Source organism: Podarcis erhardii (assembly GCF_964252035.2).
Source record: "Podarcis erhardii genome assembly, chromosome: 11".
In the NCBI taxonomy this organism is placed as follows: domain Eukaryota; kingdom Metazoa; phylum Chordata; class Lepidosauria; order Squamata; family Lacertidae; genus Podarcis; species Podarcis erhardii.
This window is the reverse complement of record NC_138501.1, coordinates 24892206-24914476: the sequence shown is the minus strand read 5'-3', so window position 1 is coordinate 24914476 and position 22271 is coordinate 24892206. Positions and strand designations below refer to the sequence as shown.

Here is a 22271-nt window from a genome sequence, read left to right as displayed (position 1 = left end):
AGCCTTGTAATTATCAACTAATAAAAATCTTAGTCATTCTTCAACTTTTTAACATTACTTTTACTACTTTAACAGTTAAAGGGAAAAGGTAAATGGACGCGAACCAGGTTGGCGGTTCGAATCCCTGCGACGGGGTGAGCTCCCATTGCTCGGTCCCTGCTCCTGCCAACCTAGCAGTTCGAAAGCAAGTCAATGTGCAAGTAGATAAATAGATACCGCTCCGGCGGGGTGGTAAACAGCGTTTCCGTGCGCTGCTCTGGTTCGCCAGAAGTGGCTTAGTCATGCTGGCCCCATGACCCAGAAGCTGTACGCCAGCTCCCTCGGCCTATAGAGTGAGATGAGCCCTGCAGCCCCAGAGTTGGCCACAAGTGGACCTAATGGTCGAGGTGCCTTTACCTTTATAGGGTACAAGGGAGCATTATTCTTTGTTTTCTTTATGTATTGCCAAAAGTGTTCGGATGCTTCCGCCGCTTGTGGAGGCAGTTGCAGAGTTTGCTGTTTCCTTCATTCTTCGAGATTCATCTGCATTGAGACTATTGCTGCTGCTTTCCCTGGAGCTCTTTTTTCTTTCTTTTATGCTTATTATTCTCTCCAGTGTGTTATTAATGGAGTCTGCCTGTATACACATAAGAGGTACATATTTTATTATAAAGAAACGGAAAGGTTTGGAATCCTCTGCATTTCTGCCTAACTTTAAGAGATACAGTTTTGCAGTATAGCCGTACTTGGTCAGGATGCATTACTTGTATCAATACAGTCGTACCTTGGTTCGTGAACACCTTGCGAGTCGAATGTTTTGGCACCCGAACAACGCAAACCTGGGAGTGAGTGTTCCAGTTTGCGAAAGTTCTTTGGAACCTGAACGTCCGACGCAGCTTCTGATTGGCTGCAGAAGCTTCCTACAGCCACTTGTTCTCATGAACACTTTTAATAAATGCTGGCATATTGACAGTTGCATGATCATCCTCTTGAGCTTTAAGGATGAGTGACACTTGATTCTGCTTTAGTGTCAGTGGCCGTTTCTGCACTGTCTGGAATAGCTGCCCTTTGCAGAGTGCAACAGTAACAGCCTAAATTACAGGTTACCCATATATATGCTACTGTAGGTAGGCAATGTTGGTCGAGGAAAGGTGACAGCTAGCATGCCAGCTACAGCTGTGCATTGGTAATGTGCACTAAAAGGGTTCACAGTAATGGAAGAATAATGCATGGCTTCAATTCTTTGCTGAAGGGAAGGGGAAGCACGAAACAAGAAGGATCAGAAAGAACAGTATTTACGAACCTACCAGATAAATTAGTGCTGCATAAGAAATGCTCATTACACCAGTGAGGGCGGTCTTCGTTGGATAGGAAAGGGCATCATAAAGGAACATGGATTTTTCCTGTAGAGAAGAAGAAGAAGAGTTTGGACTTGATATCCTGCCTTTCACTCCCCTTAAGGAGTCTCAAAGCGGCTAACAGTCTCCTTCCCCTTCATCAGCGGCGTAGCGTGGGTTGTCAGCACCCGGGGCAAGGCAAGTAATTTGCGCCCCCTAACCCGGGGCAAGGCAAGTAATTTGCGCCCCCTAACCCGGGGCAAGGCAAGTAATTTGCGCCCCTAACCTGCCGCCGCTGCCAGCTTCTTCTTGCTGCTGCCTGGGCTGGGGTATTTACGGTAAGGTAGCCATGGCGGCGACGGCGGGTCCGTGTCAGGTGATCTGAGGCGAGTTGCCGCTGGCGCTGCCGCCCAAACGACGCCGCTTGCCCGGAGGAGGAGGAGGCAGATAGGCGAGGAAAATGCAACATGGTCCAGCAGCTGCAGCAGCGGCGGCGGTTGGCGGCGGGGCTGCCTGGCGCACCCTCCGCGGGCCTGACACGCGGGGACCGCGGCGAGCACTAAGAGCCGCTGCCTGCCGGACGCCTTCAGCCCGGACGCGCGCATAGCTCATCGGTTCTGCGAGACATGGGGCTCTGCTACAGCCTGCGTCCGAGGCTCTTCGGCGACTCTGGAGGCGGCGAGCCCCCCCCCCAGATGTTGCGCCCGGTGCGGCCGGCCCCCCTGCACCCCCCACGCTACGCCACTGCCCTTATTCCCCACAACAAACACTCTGTGAGGTGAGTGAGACTGAGAGACTTCAGAGAAATATGACTAGCCCAAGGTCACCCAGCAGCTGCATGTGGAGGAGCGGGGAAGCGAACCCAGTTCACCAGATTACAAGTCCACCGCTCTTAACCACTACACCAAGCTGGGATTCAAAGTCAAGGGATTCATTCTTCTGCCATATTGCAGTTTGGTATACATGATCCTTTCAAAGTTTAGCACTTTTAAGTTCCTTTGGTTTGAACGGGAGAGTTAAGACCTTGCTTATATCTTCCTTATTTAAATCAATGGGACATAAAGCTCAACATGGATAACAAGCTAATATTCACATGCTAGACAGTTCCTAACTATTTCCATGCAGAGCTCCTGATGTGGTTTGCTAACTCTCTGTGCGCCCATACACTATCGCTGCTGCCCCAGACAAATTATGGGGGGGGGGGGGAGACTTGGGGAAAATCCCTCACACACTCACTTAGAACTCACTTAGAAAATATGAGATGGTTATGTTGAAATTCCTAATAAAATATTTTTTTAAAAAAGAAAAGAAAATATGAGATGGAGCAGTCACACTCATTGCCTACCTTCAATTTATAAAGAGGTTGTTTGGGAGCATTCAGTTTCTGCAAGAGACCATGTGATACCCTATGCAGCTCTGCCAATTTTTGAATGAGGTGTGGCTGCACGAATTTAGCAATTGATTTTGAAGAGCGGGAGAGATGAGCTAGCCCATGCCTAATCATTACTGCATGAGCGGAAGAGAACACTCTCACCACAACAGACCTAGACTCCTGAACAGTGCAATTGCCGTCCTGAAAAATAAGTCAATACAAGGAGGGAGAGAAAAAAATAGTCAAATTACGGTACTCGGGGGGGGGACAGTTTGATGCATTAAGACCTAGAGCATTCGGTAGAGCATTCGAGATCACGTGAAAATTCCAGATTTCACCTTAAGTATGCATTATGTGTCTGGGAAAGAGGGAAAGTGATGTGGTCAGATGTGAAAGAGGACAAGGCTCCTGTACCTTTAACAGTTGTCTAGATGAATTTCAGCAGGCTTAGCTTCCAAAACGTGCTCCTCCCATTGAAATTCCCTTAGCACGGGAACAGAGGAAATGAGTGGCGTGACCCTAGCAGACCCTACAAAAGGGCTGGTCATGCAGCCATCTTCCCTTTTCCGCCTTATTCTGTTTTGCTGTCTGCTGTCTGCTGGCTCTCAGCCAGCAGCACATGGCCTCATCCCTCACAGAGGATGAACCCACACTTTTCTCTGTATCTGTAATTACAAGATAAAGCCTGCCTTCAGGACCATACAGTGAACTGCATGTAAGCAAACTTTATCATTATCATTATCATTAAGAGGAAGACTGCTGGGTCATTATTCTTTTTAAGAGGGAACTTTAAGAGGGAACTAAATTAATTTGAACCGCCAACCTTCTGATTGGCGTCCTAGATTGGGCATTCTAGGACTTGCCAATCAAAAGGTTGGCGGTTCAAATCCCCGCGGCGGGGTGAGCTCCCGTTGCTCGGTCCCTGCTCCTGCTAGGAGTTCGAAAGAACGTCAACGTGCAAGTAGATAAATAGATACCGCTCCGGCGGGGTGGTAAACGGCATTTCCGTGCGGTGCTCTGATTCACCAGAGGTGGCTTAGTCACTCTGACCACATGACCCGGAAGCTGTACGCCAGCTCCCTCTGCCTATAGAGTGAGATGAGCACTGCAGCCCCAGAGTTGGTCACCACTGGACCTAATGGTCAGGCGTCCCTTTACCTTTTCCCTTTAATTGTTAAAGTAGTAAAAGTAATGTTAAAAAGTTGAAGAATGACTAAGATTTTTATTAGTTGATAATTACAAGGCTATTTTGGAATTTTTGACAGCAAAATAGCTGCCTATGTATGTATGTCACAATTCCTATTATTTTCCTAAAGACACTCATAGCTTCCTTTGACTGATCCTGTCCAAAAAGCAAGGTGCAAAAAGTGCTCTGGTTTCTGGGTTATACAGTACCTAACATTCTTATAATTCTGTTTCAGAATGAATGAAAAGTTCCAAAGTCCCCTCCCTTGACTTTTAAAACAGAGTACAGTGAATGTTGGATGGAATGTGTGTTTTACTTTAAGAAAATTTAGTGGCCTACTCTGCCGTGGGTATATTAATATTACAATTTATTTTTCTGTTTATCAATTGTATATTTAGATTAATAGAACTTAGATGTTTATATGTTTGTACTGTTATTGCACATAACTGCATATACTTTTTCTGCACTGACAAAAAAAGATCAGGTGGAAAGGCACTAATTATATATTTCGTTCCAATTCTTGCTAGGACATATTCGACAGGCAGTGCCCTCCTCACATGGCTGGTGAAATAAACTGTTATTACACCATTCCTGGAATCCATTTGCTGAAGACATGGGGGACAAACAGGATGTGCACACATTTCTGTTTACATTGCATCAAAGGTGCTCCCACCGCTGGTTTGGGAAGCCTATATCTGCCCTGTATATATTCTGTTGTTTTTAATAAAATACTGTGTTTTGATGCTTTTCCTTGTAAACCAACTTCACTCCGAATTGAGAAAACAAATGATGTAGCGGCATTTTTAGCTGGTAATATGTACATAGCCATTGAGTTAGGGGTTTTTTGCAGTCCTGCTTAGTACTGGATTGTTGCCAATAGCTGCAAATTTCACATTACGCTTCTAATATTACAGTATGTGTAGCTGTAGTGCGTAATATTTTCATGCCATACTCTACGTTCCCTTTGGCACTTCTAAATTGTATCGGAAAAAATCTGTTTGCTAAATTACCTTTCCAGCAATGTAGAGAAAGCATTTATAAATCCTACTACGCCTATACTTCGTTCAAACTCCCTCTTTCGAAGGACTAAAATCAAAAGGAGCTTTCATTCTGCCAGGTTGTTCATTAAAAGAGTAAATGTACCTGGAAAAGGTACAGATCAGGGTTGGTGGAGACTACAGTCTAGGGAGAGGGTGTGTGGCTGGGTAGAGTTCTGACTGCTGGGTCCCACATTCAGCCGTTGGACCCGAGATTCCCCATCCCTGTTGTATCTAACCAATACTTCTCTGGGAGAAACTGTTCCCGGTAGTACGGAAGAGGCAGTGAGGATGCTACTTTTAAAGGTCCTCACATCATACTCATAACTCCAATTTTGGACTAAGTGGTCTGTGTCTAAGCAACAGTGGGTACTCCTGAATTATGCAGGTAATCTGTCCCACAGAGACAAGGTCTTGCCACAGTTATGCATGCCCTCATCACCTCTTGATGCATTACAATACATGGGCTGCCCATGAAGATAGTTTGGAAACTTAAGTTGGTCCAGAATGCAGAAGCTGCTGCTGCGTGTTAACTGCCAGAAACAAACGCCATCGATGTTGCAAGAGAAATCACTGCTTAAAATGTTCTCACACTAATTTCAAAGCCTGATATGAGGCGGGGTCAGGGGTAGAAAGTAGTACCAGACTGAATCCCAAATTACATATATAAATTACTTTCTCTGAGGGTCCAATACTGAATATCTGCAGTGGCTTCTGTCTCTGTCAAAGCCCAATTATCCCCAGCAATTGATTACTACCCCTTTTCTATTTCTTACTAGATGAAATTCAGGATTCACACTTCACCGGTATCCAAAATATACATCTAGGTTAGGTCTCGGCCTGCATGTCAGTGGGATTACTTAAAAGAACTAAACATGCATATTTCATCTGTCAGAAATCTGGATATTCTTTTCAATTCCTTTCCATGTGGCAGAAATCTCCATTGATGCAAAGGAGGAAAATATCCCATTGTGTTTTGGTCTGTTTATTTTGACTGCTCAGCAAGTTATGTTGTTAATTGTTTACTTTCTTAACGGTTCTAACTTGTGACCTGTGCACTTTAAACTGGCTAGTTTTCTCTGTACACAGATTAATCAATTGCTTTTAGTGTGTGTTCCTTTTCTGTCTCTGCAAACTATTCAGTAGCTTTTAGGATTTGTAAGCTTTATCACGTGTACTGGGTGACTGTTATTTCACTGAAAGCTACTTTTTATAAAATGAGCCTCGTAGACACCACATTGCTTTTATTTAAGTGTTGTTTTTGCACTCTGTTTTTGCACTGGCTATCTTTCTTCTTTGTAAGTCAGTAACATGGCTTTTATTGAAGAAATATTAAGTATAAATGGTATCCTCTACGAGTAATAAGTTGAGACAAGACTTAACAGTGTGATTTGATTAATCAGCAGCTACAACAAGTAGTTTTCTGCTGGAGCCCCTCCTCACCACCCCATGCTTCTCCAGGAATCATCCCTAAACTCCCGTCCCAGTTCTTTTTAAAGGGAATTCATGCAAATTACTAGGACTGTTATAATAGGATTAGGTTTATTGAAAGAAAAATGCAGGAGGATTTTTATATCCTTTTCTAACTGATGTGGTATAACAAACTGCACACACACTACCTGCACATACTTGTGAAGTTCCTCTCCATTCAGAGAGTTTGGTAACCAAGACTTATATCTTGATTACCTTTAATCACCACATAATTATCTCTGCCGATGAGAGTGTCAGCAATCAACAACTAGTCTGCCATCACTCCTCCTCAGAAGACCCGCATTTCCCCTCCATTCAGATAGTCATGCTGACTTAAGAGTCTGGGTGAAGGAGCAGGGGACATCAGGGGCAGAGCTACTCAGATCTGCTCCTTGCTCCCATGTTGATGTGCATATAAGAAAGGGAAAGTTCCTTGAAATTATAATATGATGCAGTGCTGACTCTGCATGCTAAAATGTATATACATATTTTCTTACACTTGAGAATGGGAGGGAAGGAAGCATTTTGAGAGCGGGCTGACTGGGTGACACATATAAACACCGGCATATATATTGCTTGGTTTTGCACTGTTTGGGATTAGTCTCAAAACTGATAAACTCTTTAGCACAATATGATTTCCCTAGATGAGCAGCAGTGAATACAATCAATGGAAAAAAATTTGCATAAAAAATGTTTACTATAAAATCATTAATAGTAGTAACAATAATATACAATAAGAACAAGAAATTACAATATTAGTATACTGATATTGACATAGAACTACTTTAACCATTGTCTGAAATTTTTGTTTTCTACAATGTTTATTTTCTAACTGTTGCATTTCATAGTCCTCTGCACAATATATAAATATTTAATTTTGCATCATTATTTTGCTAGCTCAATATAATAGAAAATTTGATACTATTTAAGACTTCTTCCTTCTAAGACATCATATATATCATTCAATGTATATTCTAGGTATTTTATAAGTTCTTCTGAGTCTTTTTCTAAATAGCTAGTTATAATACTTCCTACCCAATCATCAAACATGTTATATCCAACTCCGAAACCATCTGGCACAACTGGTCCAAACCCACCATGATTAATTGCTTCACTGCCTAATGTACTAGTTGAAATTATAATATGGTTTATGTTTTTGTAGGCTGGGTCATTATAAATATCAGGCATACGTCCACCTCTGCGCTGGACAAGGTACTTCAAGGCAAATAAATGGCGATCAAATCCTTGGCCTGGATTTAAAAAAAAAGGGCAAATGCATAGAGTAAGTATTAAAACAACAACAGGGCTTACAGATCCTGCCTACTAAAAGAGGCCACAAATACTTGAAACCCACACATGAATGACCAAAAGCTCAGGTGAAAAGGAAAGCTAGCTATGTTCACTAATTTCAAGCGGTCTGGCCTGATTATGACTACCCTTGGATACAACCTAATGTACAGAAAGTGAGGTAGAGCATTTTGATTATATACTTAGTAAATATAATTTTCCGTTCTAGTTATATGAAATAGAAAACACTATTTACACAAGATTTTGTGAAAACACCTCCATTAAGTGATAGCTTTTAAACAGCTTCAAGCGGTTTCTTCTATCATTGACTTGATGCCATTCCTTATTTTTATCATATTTTCCTGTTATCCTGAAATGACCGGCAAATTTGTCTAATGATGCCAGACAGCTAGACACCCATAAGTATCCCCAAAGATACACTGAAATGCCTCCCCACTAAGCATAACCATACTTCATCTTACTAGGGTGTGTGTGGCCACATTTGGTTTAGCATGACATGCATGTGCCTACCTTCCTCCTGATCTTCTGTGCTATATCTCTTCTCAGTTTGTTAGAGCATGGTGCTGATAAAGCCAAGGTTGCAGGTATGATCCCTGTATGGGGCAGCTGCACAGTCCTTCATTACAGGGGGTTGGTCCCTTCCAACTCTACAGTTCTGTGATTCTCCCACACAACTGAGCGCAAGAATCTGAAAGCGTTTATTTTTTTCTCTTAGATACAACTTTTTGTTGTGTGGTTTAGCACTAATTGGTCTCAACAAACCAGCTTCATAATCTATGATTTCAAGTTGGTATATTTAATGGTAAACTATGGTCTGTGGTTTAGATGCAAAAAGGCAAATTTAAGCTTCTAAGCACCTCCAGGCTACAGGAGGAAATAGGAGGGGAAAGCATGTAAACCTGGAAGGAAGGTAGACTCATAAATGCCATCCTAAAACACTATTTAGCATGGCATCAGAATGTCTATGACTCTTAGGAAATATACCGAATTTTAGAACATTCCTGTTTCATAGAGTATTTATTTTATTTAAGGCTGTGTTTGATCATCTAGCAATCTCAGGAGAGTACACTGAAACAAATAAACAGACTTCAAATTACAGGGCAGATAAAAACGAATCCCACCAAGTACAACAGTAATTAAAACAAATTCAGATAACCTACATAACTAAGAGAATGGTTTAGCAAATATCTAAGCAATGCATTTTTTAGCTGTTGACAAAAACTCAAATGTTGGTGCTAGCCATATCCTGAAAGGGAGGGCATTCCACAACTGGGGCTCCACCACAGAGGAGGCCCTCTCTTAGGCTACCACACAGCAGATGTCATTGAAGTGTGGTAAAACATAACTGGCATCCCTCAATGACCTTAATTTAGGCACAGGACAGTAGTGAATAGACTCTCCTAGTTTCACGAAGTTCCAAAGGACATAAGCTGCTATCAAGTGAGGTGCTATTACTGTTATGTCAGTTAGTGTTTTAAATGTTGAAATGTTTTTGTTTTTGTTGTTCTTGTTTTTATGATGTTTTCAGCTTGCATTTTTGTTGTGAACTGCCCTGAGATCTATGGATGAAGGGCGGTATACAAATTTAATAAATAAAATGAATAAAGCTGGCTTTTGAATGATTCAGAATTTTTTATCAAACCAAAAGGGGAAAAAAAGCCTAATGCTGTATCACTGGGGTGATGCTACCTACCAAGTTCTGCTAAATAACAAAAGATACAAGATTTTAGAATGCAGACACCGTAAAGAATAGATGTTGCTGGTGGATTTAATACAAAGAGCTCCTTTAGGGACACAGCACTGGACCTATAATAACCAAAATACAAATAGCTCTTCATAATTGCAAATCTAGCCAATTTTGAATTACAGAGAATCCTTCAAAGAATAGACTTTTTAAAAAGTCACATATCTTCATTTCAACATGTTTTGTACTCTTCACTTAGAGAGCTTTTATTTTAAAAGCATGTGGTGAGAGGTTAACATTATAAATATACTAGAGAAAGGGCATTTTTCTCCTCAGAAGAACCAGTATGGTGTAGTGATCAGATCAGGTCTAAGACCACTGGAGTTCAAAGCCCCATTCAGCCATAAATCTCAGGCTAGTCACAAAGGCTGCTGCAATCTTTTGCACTGTTACCTAGTAATAAGTAAGTCCCATTGAATTCAATTAACTTACATCTTGAGCAGACATGGATAGGATTGTGCTGTCAATCTGTTAGCCTAATTTACCTCACAGGGTTGTTGTGAGGATAAAATGGGCATGGAAGAATGATGTATGATGCCTTGAGCTCCTCAGAGGAAGGGGGATATATAAATGAAATAAAGTATGAAAAATATTACTGCACTATCTATCTCTCAGCAAGGTCTTTAGTTAAATGAAGAAAAGCCAGAATCTCCATGTGAAAACTCCTAGGAAACATTACCCTTTCTGTAAGACAAGTCAAACAACAGAAATCTAATATGTATGAGAAAATGTTGAAAAGGCCTAACCTAATGTAGCCTCCAGCTGTAAGCGTCTGTGGTACTTCGAACATTCGTCAATCATGTTTCTCATATCTTCAGCGCTATGCTTCCCTCGTTGATCAATAAACGCAACTGTACATTTTTTTGTGTACACAGATGTTGGTCGAATTGTTTCAGTGCGACCATGCTTAAAAGCTGCAGTACTACATGCTTCGTAAGAAGGAAGAAGTTTTCCATACTGGTGATAGACAGCCATCTGGCATGCAAGCTGAAACACAGCATCAGGGCTCAAACTTTGATTTATTAAATATTGTTTTCCAAACTTTTTATACTTAAGCGTTCTAACACAGAACATTCCCCTTTTTTGATCAAATTTCTGACGTGCAGCACTTATAGCAGATGTTATTGTGTGATCCATATTAAATTCAAGCTTGTCACATGATGTAACAAATAGAGCTGGACTGGCTTGTGGTACAAGAGCCGGGTGCTCTGTGCTGTCTCTATAGACTTCATTAATAAAACGCAGAATTGCAATTCCATCTCCCCAAGAGTGTTCAAAATTTATTCCTGCAGTACCATCACTAGTGACAATCAGACTAAAAGATTTGTCAAACCAGCGATTGAAACCATATCCATGAAGAAAACAATGAGTGAGTTCAAGTTCATTTCGGGGGGAAGCTCTATCTAAGCAAAGACAAAATACGGCACTGTCAATTTTCTTGAGGTTTTCTTCATTACCTTTTTGAACAAGTTCCTGTCTTAGTGTTGCCCAGGTATTTCTATCTTCAGTTGTCAGGTAGCAAAGTTCAAACTGAGGCAACCGATCAGCATCGTGTATTATTTGTGTTAAATGAGCCAGGATTTCAGATGGGTGTAGAATGTTACCAAAAGCATCTAATACTTCAAAAACATAGAGATGTCCATTTCTCATCACCAACAAATGTCTTGCAAATTCACTTGTGAACAATGCATCTTTGCTTAAATTAGGAATTCTGGTGCTGTTGAAGAGTGACTTATATTGTGACATGTCTAAAGGATATGCATTCACCAAATACGCTCCATACCAGGATATACTAGGTGGAAGAATACGGATAAAATGTTTGAATACTTTACTCTGACCCCATTTGCGATTGACATAATATATATCTGGCCGCAAATAGTTATTCTTCAGGCTGTTAAGAAATTTTAACGATGATACAACCAGATTTGTTGCTCTCACTATTTGCCTGTTGTATTCCGGTTTTGGATCAGGATTTAAAGTAATGAAAGGGTTGTAGTTTAAAACAATTGGATCTCTTGCAGAAAGATACATATCATACCAGGGCCCTACAAAAACAAAGAAAAATCCAGTTAATAAAATGCACATTTGGCTCTTTGATATATCAAAGATAGTTGCACAATCAAAGCCAAGAGGTCACCAGTGGGGATAACAATCACTGTCACATGTGCCATTAAAGAAAAAGTCTACCTTAAGAAAGTTGAAGTCTTACCCAAATAAGAACAGTTTTTTTTTCTCTCTCTCTCTCACTCACTCTCTCTCACACACACACCTCAAAAAGGATATTGTAGAGCTGGAAGATGTGCAGTTCACAAAATGATCAAGGGGCTGGAGCAACTTCCCTAGGCAGAAGATTTTTATGTTTTTTTAGCTTAGAAAAAAAGCAGGCATAAGGGAACATGATAGACATGTACAAAAGTATATGTGGTGTTGAAAAATTCAGTACCCCAGAGTAATCAGTTGAAGCTGAATTTCAGGGAGATTCAGGACAGAGAAATAGATATAATGTATTTCATGCAGGGTATTGGTAAACTATGGAATTTTGCTACCATGTAATGTAGTGATGGCTGACAACTTAATCAGCTCTACAGGGGGATTAGATGAATTTATGGAGGATAAACCTATCAATGATGGCTATATATTCCCTCCAATATCAGAAGTATGCCTCTAAATGCTAGTTGCTGGGAATCTTAAGTCGGAGAGTGCTATTGTGCTTATGTCCTACTTATGGGATTCCCATAGATATTTACTTAGTCAACAGCAACAGAGTGCTCAACTATACCGGCTTTTGGTCTGATCCAATAAGCTCTTCTTATATTGGTCAATATTTATTCACCTAATACTAACAGAATATGTGTATTCATTAAGCTAAAGGTAAAGGGTAAAGGGACCCCTGACAATTAAGTCCAGTCACGAGTGACTCTGGGGTTGCGGCGCTCATCTCGCTTTAAAGGCCGAGACAGCCAGCGTTTGTCTGCTTCAGCAGACAGTTTTTCCGGGTCATGTGGCCAGCATGACTAAGCCACTTCTGGCGAAACCAGAGCAGTGCACAGAAACACCGTTTACCTTCCCGCAGGAGCAGTACCTATTTATCTATTTGCACTGTGTGTTTTCGAACTGCTAGGTTGGCAGGAATTCATTAAGCTAATGAATACTAATTCATTTTTTTTTGTGGAGAGTAATAGAAGTCAAGACTATATATGCTTCTGAGGACCAAAAGATACAGGATAATGTGTAGTCTACCAGACAGAAAGTTTCAGCAGAGGTACAGAGTTCATTCAGCTGACCATTTTGAGTGCTTAGTTTTTCTGCTTGAATTGGGTTTTGTCTGCAATTTGAAAATGGAAAGTGATCATGTGACAATTTTGTTACTCACCTAGATATCATGAGTGAACTAGCCATTGTGCAATCAACTTTTTAGGTTTTGGGATAGAGCATTCAACTGCAGTCTCCACATGAAGTGGAATTCTTACATGACTACTTTATCACAAACATATAATCTGGTGGGGGAAAACAATCAGCACATAATGAGAGAGCATGGTTGTTGAAAATAATTCCTAAACTGTCTCTGGAATAAACATCAATAATAGTAAGAAAGTTCATGGGCATTTTTTTAATTGCAAGAAAATTAAAAACCAACCTGCTATATAACTTGTATGCTTATTAAGTCTATCATGTTCCAGAAGATCACGATGTATTAACCTCCCTTCTCCAGCTTCAAACTTTCTAGCAATTTTTTCAGTATTTCTAGAAATTGAAAAAGTGTTACTCATCTTAGCACTGGATTTCAATAGTATTTATTATAATAAATTATAATATTTAGTTAATATAATTCCCTTTTATGTAACACATATATGCAATATATAGTGCCATCCTTACACACCTGGACATTAATGTAGGTTGTGCAGGAGCAGTGTTTCAACAAATCACACATTAAATAAACATTATATGAAATTAATGGATGAAGTAAATATGACCCTGAAAAGAGTCAAGTTAGGTGTGCTCCTTAATCAAAGTCAAAGCTAACAAATATTGTAAATAGAAATTGTTGTAATTCCAGGCTTGGAGTTTTTGAGGAAGTAAATGTTTATATGAATTCTATTTAGGAGTCCATAAAGACAGTTTGCTATGACAGGTCTTCCTGAACTTGCTGCATGAATCATTGACCTGGATTATCAACACAAATTCCAGGTCCCCTATGGTGTCTACAAATTCCAGAGAACTCAGAAGAGTCTTCCACTGTGCATGTGGAAAGAACCTGAGGTGGGACTGGTCTCTCTTATCAGGGACCTTAGCAGCTAGGTTTTAGAGAAGCAGAAGCAGCAAAAGGACTTGGGCTGTTTCTGCCACCTCTCAGACCCAGTATGAAGTCACACCAGAACCCCTCTCCCTGGTTCCTTCAGCAAAAGAAGGCAGAAGAAGCAGAAGTCCATCCCTAGTATATTGTGCCACTTCTGACTCTCCAAAGCCGAGCAGGAAGTGAGTGGTAGAGCATACGACTCCCTTGCATAATCTGCACACACCAAAGAATTTGGGGGAAGGGGGAGAGGAAGTGCACTGCCAACCAAAAACAAGGGCTGGACCCCTAATTATCAGTTAAACAGCACCATCAACATACATGTCCCAAGTAAGTGTGCAAAGGATTGCTTCTTAGATTGTTTTCATTCAGCTAGGGATGCAAACTATGTTTTTAAGCCAAAGGTTTCACAGAAATTGTGGTTTCTGAGGATCGGGAAGTGGCACCATACATTTGTTCTGGGAAGGAGTTACCAGTAAATATAAGAAGCTATTTTACATTGAGTCAGAGAATATGTCCAGCTGGCTCAGGCTGTGTATACACAACAGTTTAGTCAAGAGCCACTGGAGACTATGTAGTTGTTGTTTTCTACATAGTCCACACATAATCTAGATCTTTTTTATTTTTTGGGCCCCCAAAAAGTGCTTCTTGAGAAATTGGTTCCATTTTCAAAAAGGAAAGCTCATTGCAGATTGATTCTGCATTACCCCACAATGTGTCCATTTGAAAAAAGGCCCTCTGCGTGGTTCCCTGTAATCTCAATTCTCGCAGTGTGAGGACCGCCAGAAGGGCCTTGGGCTGAACAATAGGGGTGGTGACGTTCCTTCAGGTATACAGGGCTGAGGCCGTTTGGGGCTTTAAATGTCAGCACCAGCACTTTGAATTGTGCTCGGAAATCATAGTACTGTAGAGTTGGAAGGGACCCTGAGGATCATCTAGTCCAACTCCCTGCAATGCAGGAATATGCAGCTGTCCCTTGCGGGGATCGAACCTGCAACCTTGGTGTTATCAGCACCATGCTCTAACCAACTGAGCTATCCAGGCTGATATAAATGTAAATGTACTGGGAGCCAATGTAGCTTTTTCAGGACAGGTGTTATGTGGTCTCAGCAGCTTCTCCCAGTCACCAATCTAGCTGCCGCATTCTGGATTAACTGTAGTTCCGAGTCACCTTCAAAGGTAGCCCAACGTAGAGCGCATCAAAGTAGTCCAAGTGAGAGATAACCAGCGCATCAAGACTGAAAGCAGCATGTTGAGGACAGGCATTAACAATTCTTGATCGAGAAAAGTTACATTTTTGTGCTACAAATGGGTTAGTGTGTACACAGCCTCTGTCTTATTTCTACACTACTTATAGCATCTCTGCAGGGTTTCAGACAAGATGCTGAAGATTGAACCTAGGACAATCAGTATGCCAAGCATGTACTGTGCTACAGCTCTTCCTATTGGCAAGGAGCACCAATAGAAAACACATACAGAGCCATACAAGAGAGTAGTTGTTTAAGCAGCTGCTGGTGATAGAGCTGGAGAGTGAATGTTAATTTTTGTGTTTACATTTGACATATTGAAATAATTGCAAGTGTCATTTCTTGTACCTGTACTCTTCTTCATTCAATAGTGGCTTCTGGGCAGCTAAATATCTATTAATAGTATCCTCCAGTTTTGGAATAGGCAATCTACAAATGGATATTGACAAATTATAGATCCGGCACATAAATCCTCAGAGATTACTACCTCCCCTTCAATATACCAGCCCACCTGTTCATTCATATTTAAATTATTAATTTATGGCACATAGACACATAATTTATAGATTACCTGGAGTGGGGGAGAATAAATACTCTTTTAATTTGCAAAGCCTTTGTTACCTGATCACCCAGAGGTGATTCTTACTTGCCACAAGTATTATTTAAAAAAATTAAAGACAAGTTAAATAATGAAGACACCAAAGCCTCTTATCTACAAATGTTAAAAACAGTAAGAGTGGAAAGACTACTAGTTCTATTTCCACAATGATACATTCACACTGAATCTTTATGCCTTCTAAGATTTAAAGGATATAATGCACAATGAAAATCAGAGGAAGCGAAATAAATCACATATCAGGGACCCCCTACAGTAGCAAACCAGCAGTGCCTCACTCATACTGATTTATATCTGCAATGTCAGCAGGTGAGGACCAGTATGAGCTATCCCCATGCTCACAGAAACATGCATGCAGATACACAACAGAATTTTGTCCTGTGAGGATCAGAAGTGCTGAAACACTTGTCTCCTAAAAAAAAGCATCTTATTTCAAGCAGCTTAATGCTTCCTACAATCCTGCAGTATAATCAGGATGATTAAACAGTTATTAAATGCTGCACACTTTCCACCTGTGCACTACATCCATTTATGGATTGTGAGCAGGGTGCAACTATTCCAGTTAAACTAGACATATTAAGGCGTAACTAGTCTTAATTAATGTTTAGGTTTACCAGGAAAACTGATAAGAGATTAATTTTAATAGAACAAATATTAGGTGGACAGATGTGCCCACAATGTCAATAAATATTATTTATAAACCAATTAATGAAGGAATCCTTCCCAGGTCCTCCTTCTGCCCAGGACATGCATGAGCGCATCGGCTGCAGTTTGTAAGTGTGTTGTGCGAATGCACCCTGCAGTCCTCCAGAAGCTGGAAACAGGCTATTTTAACCTCTGGTTTGCTAGTGAAACTGAATTACAGTGTCAAAAAATGATGCACGTCTAAAAAGTGTGTCGCCAACATGAAAAGCTTGGAAAGCTCTGGGCTTTGCTAATGTCCCTTATCAGTGTTGCATCTCTGCACCGAGTACCCACAAAGGATCCTAGTGTCTTGTGGTGCCTTGACGCCTAAGAGCGCAATCCTATCTGTTTACCAGAAAATGTACTTCCACAAAGCTCAACCAACTTGCCCTAAAGTAAGTGGCCATAGGATCGCAGCCCAATATACTGCACAGCCTAAGTTTCTGCAGATGGTAACTGCATTAGTATTTAAGGCGACAGCTTTAAAAAATGGTCCTGAGACGACTCACAATGCAAACGTACAACGTGGTCAAGTAAATCTTACTTATATTTTGCACTTCAGGGTGGTCCTGAGACGACTCACAATGCAAACGTACAACGTGGTCAAGTAAATCTTACTTATATTTTGCACTTCAGGGTGGAAGGAGGAGCTCACTCAAGTAGGATCAGCCCCAAGCACTCTGCCCAACAAGCGGGCCGGCTTTCACTTGAGGTGTCTTCTTGCGTTTGCTCTTAAGTGCAAACTACTGTGCATATATAACCCCTGTGGGAACGAGTGGCTTTTTGGGAAGAGGAGGAGGAAGAAGGCGGCACGAGGGACCTGCTCGCCTTCCCGCTTCCTCCTCAGCTCCTCTTTCTCCCTCACACCCACTATCCCCCTCTGGAGCAACGGCGACGCGGGGGAACCTGGGCAAGCTGGGCTGGAAGTGCATGGTAGGAATGGTGCTCCGGTGCACGAAGTGATGGTCCGTGTCCTGCTCCGACACGATGCCTTCCAGCTGCCCCACGGTCCTCCAGTAGCGGCGGCTCCTGACCGCGCTGCTCCACAGGGCCGCGGCGCCCCACCGTGGCCTCGCTCGGTGCATGTTACGTTGAGAAGGGGCGGGGGGGGGACAGAGCAGGCGCCAACCGATCCTCGCCGGCACGCGCTTCTTAGAATGGCGGCAAACGGCCGCGGCGGGTGGGGGCGGGGGCCGCTCGGGCGGTAACCAGGGCAACGCGAGGGAGCGCGAGAGGCCGTTGCTCTTCTGCAGAGGCGGCGCGGGCGAGCGCTGAGGCGGCCTTGTTTTTTGAGTCTCCCTCATGGCCCCCTCGTCTCGTGCTCTTTTCTTCTTCTTCTTCTTCTTCTTCTTCTTCTGGTCGGGGCTGGGGTGGGGGTAGAGCTTCTCCCCCGCCTCATATTTTATTCCACCTCGGTCGGTGTATGTTTCTAGGTCACCCGTTTTACCTTGCAGTGCCGGATTTACGTATATGCTAAACAAGCTATAGCTTTAAAAATTTAAAGAAAAAAACAACAACTGGATGTAAATTTCCAAAATAGAAGATAAAAAACAAATAAAATAAAACCTACATACAGCAACAGTGTTTTGTGTTGTGTAGGCTCCTATGATGTAAGTAATGGGACCCGCCTTCTAGCCTGCTCCCTAAAATATCACTGGTTTGCTCGTTTCTATATATAGGGTTGTATTTCACTATTAATATACTTCTTTTTAATTGCATTTCAGTTCAACAATTACTTTGGTAAAATACAAATTTTGTTATGTGCTTTAGATAAATGGCTTTAGATACCTATTAGGTCGATAAATTACCATATAGCATATATTCAACACAAAAAACAGCGACAATTTGTTGTTGTCAAAGGACAGCTGGATATATAAAGGGCCCCATTACCTTCAGTAGTTTAGGGCCTCATCAAACCTAAATCTGGCCCAGAGTGGGACCCATTTTATGGAAGAAGGTGCGAAATAAATGACTCGGAAGCGCTGCTTCCCCACACCTAAAACCAGTTTTCCAACATGAGGGCAAACCTTGTTATTTTAAGGAGCAGCAAGCAAAAGTATTGAAACCCCCGCGATCGGCCTGATGAAGCATGCTGAGAATAGTTCCACAGTATAAATAAGGTCACTCGTATTTTTTAAGGTGTAAATACATTTGCAGCCTCAAAGAGAAGACTCATGGGCATTGCCAAAGGGGGTGGGCAGGGTGGCAGCTGGCCCCCCTATCAATAAAAATCAATAAAAATACTTAACTGAGATCCCCCCCCCAACAAAAGCCTGCCCTCCCCCAACAAAAATCCTGGCTACGTCCTTGTCTGCAGACCGTATGTTTTTATAGTATTTCAATGCCTCCTGCCTTCGCTGCATTTATTAAGGATTAAAAACAAAGCAAACAGGAAGGCTCCTCTCATGTGTTTTGTGTATCAACTATATGTAGGTAAAGCTACAAGCTAGGCGCACAGTTTTAGAAACCACAGATCGGCAATTTTGACAAAGCGTTTGCCAAACACTTCTGAGAAACGCGACCTGATGGAATTGGCAATAGTAATTCTAGACATATGCCAACAGATCCAGCAGTGTTAGCAAAAAAGGGAGAACTTCTGGCTGTACATGCTGGACACATTAACACCACATGACCTCAGCCTAGTGAGTGGTACCAGCACCCTTGAGGGAATGAAGGCTTTCTGAGCATCCTCAAAGGTCTCTTAACCTGTGAAACAGCATCATTTTTATCAGAGCAGCTGATGAAGGTGGAAGCCAAAACATTTTACTGTAAATAAGATTTCTATTTAGTCCTTGTAATAAATATGTGCTACAAGATCCAAGATCTTTGTTGCTTTTACTCTCCCCCTCCCCATATTTGGTAGCCATACCGTGATATCCAACTAAGTTCTGCTCAGAGTTAACCCATTTAAAGTAATGCCTAAGCCATGTCAATTACTTCTAATAGATCTACTCTTGAGTATAACAGACATTGGTGACAGCCCATATTGTTTCATCCATCTAAGTAAAAGTCCATTGCTTTCGATGGGTCTGCAACTTAAGTTGGAGGCCATGCATATTCTGTTAATATTATTACTGTTAAGAATTCCTTTTTTATATACCGAAATTGATTTGCAGTGGCATTGCTAGGAGCAGGGGTTTTTTTAATTAAGAGCCTCATAAAATACCTATTTCTCTTTTAGAAAGGTAACAGACATAGTGAACAAATTCTTACTGAACAAAAGATACTTTATTTAGAGGCCACACCTTTAAAAAAAAATCATGTATATTTACAATCAAATATAAGATGCAATTTAACCTTCCTATTAATAACAAAGCAGGATGCAGCATCTGAAACGCCTTTTTCCCTAAAACAATGACACTGTTGTGCCAGTGAAAGGTCTGAAAGCAAATGTTTCAAATTGAGGGCATTTCTTTCTTGAGTGTTGACGCCTCTGCCCCAGCTCGGGCTGCCCGCCTTCCCGCATTTGGGAATGACTGGAAGTGGATTGGCTGCCAGTGAGCTCATGTATTTATGGATCTCTTTCCCGCTAGTAGCAGCAAAAGCAATGCTGCTGTTCCCAACGCCACACTTTGTTTTTCTCTCTCCCTCTGCTGACCTGACCGTATTATGTTGGCTCTGCAGAAATGTCGAGCCGCTCTTCCCTTTGCGGGTGCTAATACCCTTTGTTGGTAGGGTTTACTGACGTCACGAGGCAAATGGCTGAGCTCGAAGCTGGGAGCTGCTGAGTTTACGTGCCGGTTTCACCTTCGGCAGCAGCGAGCTGTTGTCAAAGAGAGCTAAGGCTCATTTTCCACTTGCAGAGAAGGGATTGCTGAATAGGAGGAGGACGGTGGCGGAAGCACCCCACAGCCGTCGACGGGGTGAATGAAACAACCTCAGGAAATGGAGAAAGAATAAACCCAAGCAGCTTTGGATTTATAATGCAAGCAGCTTTTGCAGGATCCATAGTCACCTTGCTCTCCTGCTTTTGGATTTAAGATCATGTACGTGGGTTGTGTTATTTGTTCCTTGAGTGTTTCCTGTCTCTGGCAAAAACAAAAACAAAAAAACCCGTGTGCCTTGAGAAAATAATCATGATTCTTGTCGTCACTTGAAAAACATCATTTGCTTTCCCCCCCTCTTCTCCCTTTCCCACATTCTTTTCATTTTGTCATAATAGATGTTTGATACCAGCAGATTAAAAACATTGTTTATTTGTAGGTCCGTTCACGTTGTAGCTTTTGGAAATGAAAGAGGTGGCTTTTCCGAGGATGATCAGCAGAGGAGTCTGATTTGGACCTATCTTGGGAGAAGTGCTCTGGTTTCAGAGACTGACAGCAGCTTGTTGTTAAACTCTGCCAACTATGTTAGAAATCCTGCATTCACCGAATATCAAGCCTGTGTGTTTGGAAATGTCAGATTGGTGGTACATGACTGTCCTCTCTGGGTAAGAGACTGTAATATGAAATTAACAGAGCCATCTTAAATGTATTTACACAGGTATCTAATTAAGTTCCAAGGGGTTTACTTCCTTGTAATTATGCTAATATTGTAGCTTTTCAATGCAATCCTAATCATGTCTTCTGAAGTAAGTCCTATTGAATTCAGTGGGGCTTACTCCCAGGTAAGTGGAATTAGGATTGCTGCCTTAGTTTGGTCAACTTCTAAAGCAGTATAAGGTTATTAGAATATAGCTTCATAGAAAAAGAGAACTCAAAATACTATCTTCTGTAAATTACTGCCATTTGAATAAGTTCATTCCTTGAAGAAACGTGAAAAGATCAAAAGAAAGAGGACCATCACCTGCTGTTCTGATATGGAAGTCATGTGTTTCAGAGAATAAACACATATTGGAGGGTTGAAAAACTGTATTAATGCAGACATTTAGCTGGAACTAATAGAACAGTAAAGCAGTTTATGCAACTAATTTTCTATGAGGCTTTCACCTTTAAATTTGATTGACAGTTGCATGATTACAAAGTTTTGAAAAGAGTGCATGTTCTGTTATTTATTTTTGTAATAAGTTGACCATATACCAATTTGGCTCTTAATAGTGTTTCTGGAGTTAGTAATAAGGTCACTTATCAGGAATCATATTTATAACTTTTTGATAAGACCTTGGGTAAATTATATTGGGTCAACTTATGGTTCTGTTAGTAAATTTCATTTATTTTCACTTAAATAGATTTCCTCCCTACCCTCAATCCTTGTATGCAACATCTTCATTTACAGATATTCTATAAAAAATCATGGCTTCCCAACCACACTTGGGCTGCATCGAAAGCACCACCACCACCATTTTTGGAGTGTTTGTGTATGCATTTAATAGGAACAATGTAATGTGAGTAAAATGAAAGAGAGGGAAAGAAAGACAGACATATGCAGTTTAAAATTTAAACATGGGGGCCAGGTCTGAAATAGCTGAAGACTATGGTTCTTTAGACATTCCTAAATGTTTTGAGATGGCGTACATCAAGGAAAATCTTTTGAGTGACTGAACGGTTGGTTATTTTGGAGTTGACTGGTATCTAAAGATGCGACATACAGTAGATTGTTAACAAGAATCTATTCCCTGAAATTATCTGATGGATGTGGACCACATTCTTTGGGCCTTTTCCAAAAAGCAGCTTATAATTTTGATACCCACCCTCTCTAGTGCCATTATATTTGCAACCTCTTGGAATGGAAGATGGGTAATCTTGTTGCTGAGCAATAGCCATTTTCAACATATTGGGATAGGTGTATAGCAGAAGTGCACAGTATCTGAAGAGAGTATATGGAAACCAGGAAACACAAAAAATAATTTAAATGACAGGGCATTTAAAGTACAAAGTGGCACGGGTAGAGTGAGGAGTTACTATTGTGTTACTCTTCACTACATTGTTGTTGTAAGCATTATTAAGTAGTGAAACTATGATCATATAACTTCAGTGCAATAGTTGCTGTTGTAGGGGAGAAATTGAATTTTCATAGTAACTCAGTAATGAAGCTTTATTTTAGGGAACATTCAAATCC

At 41.2% G+C, this 22271-nt stretch overlaps 3 protein-coding genes across 7 annotated transcripts in view; 1 reads left to right on the top strand and 2 right to left on the bottom strand.

The window, feature by feature from the left end:
* Positions 1-271: 271 nt before the first annotated feature.
* LOC309352194 (spermatogenesis-associated protein 9-like) lies at positions 272-3497 on the bottom strand. Its single transcript, XM_081880621.1, has 3 exons — positions 2662-3497; positions 1287-1382; positions 272-616 (listed from the first exon to the last, which is right to left on the bottom strand). The coding sequence occupies exons 1-3, from the start codon at positions 2818-2820 to the stop codon at positions 419-421; spliced, it is 453 nt and encodes a 150-aa protein (XP_081736747.1). The 5' UTR covers positions 2821-3497; the 3' UTR covers positions 272-418.
* A 3591-nt stretch (positions 3498-7088) lies between these two features.
* On the bottom strand, positions 7089-17605 carry LOC309352122 (carnitine O-palmitoyltransferase 2, mitochondrial-like). Its single transcript, XM_081880429.1, has 5 exons — positions 17181-17605; positions 15323-15403; positions 13071-13177; positions 10180-11478; positions 7089-7631 (listed from the first exon to the last, which is right to left on the bottom strand). Exons 1-5 carry the CDS (start codon positions 17576-17578, stop codon positions 7303-7305), a joined length of 2214 nt encoding a protein of 737 aa, XP_081736555.1. The 5' UTR covers positions 17579-17605; the 3' UTR covers positions 7089-7302.
* Positions 16875-22271, top strand: part of RHOBTB3 (Rho related BTB domain containing 3) — a 35801-nt gene continuing 30404 nt past the window's right edge. Inside the window, exons 1-3 of one of the 5 annotated variants that reach the window (XM_081880478.1) lie at positions 16875-17207; positions 20078-20260; positions 20478-20703. In XM_081880478.1, the coding sequence (XP_081736604.1) occupies positions 20259-20260; positions 20478-20703 (228 nt within the window). In that variant the 5' untranslated portion in view covers positions 16875-17207; positions 20078-20258. Of the gene's footprint in view, positions 17208-17621; positions 17696-17777; positions 17885-19812; positions 20261-20477; positions 20704-22271 lie in introns of those variants that run through there. The other 4 variants (XM_081880479.1, XM_081880477.1, XM_081880476.1 and 1 more) reach the window with 4 other exon arrangements.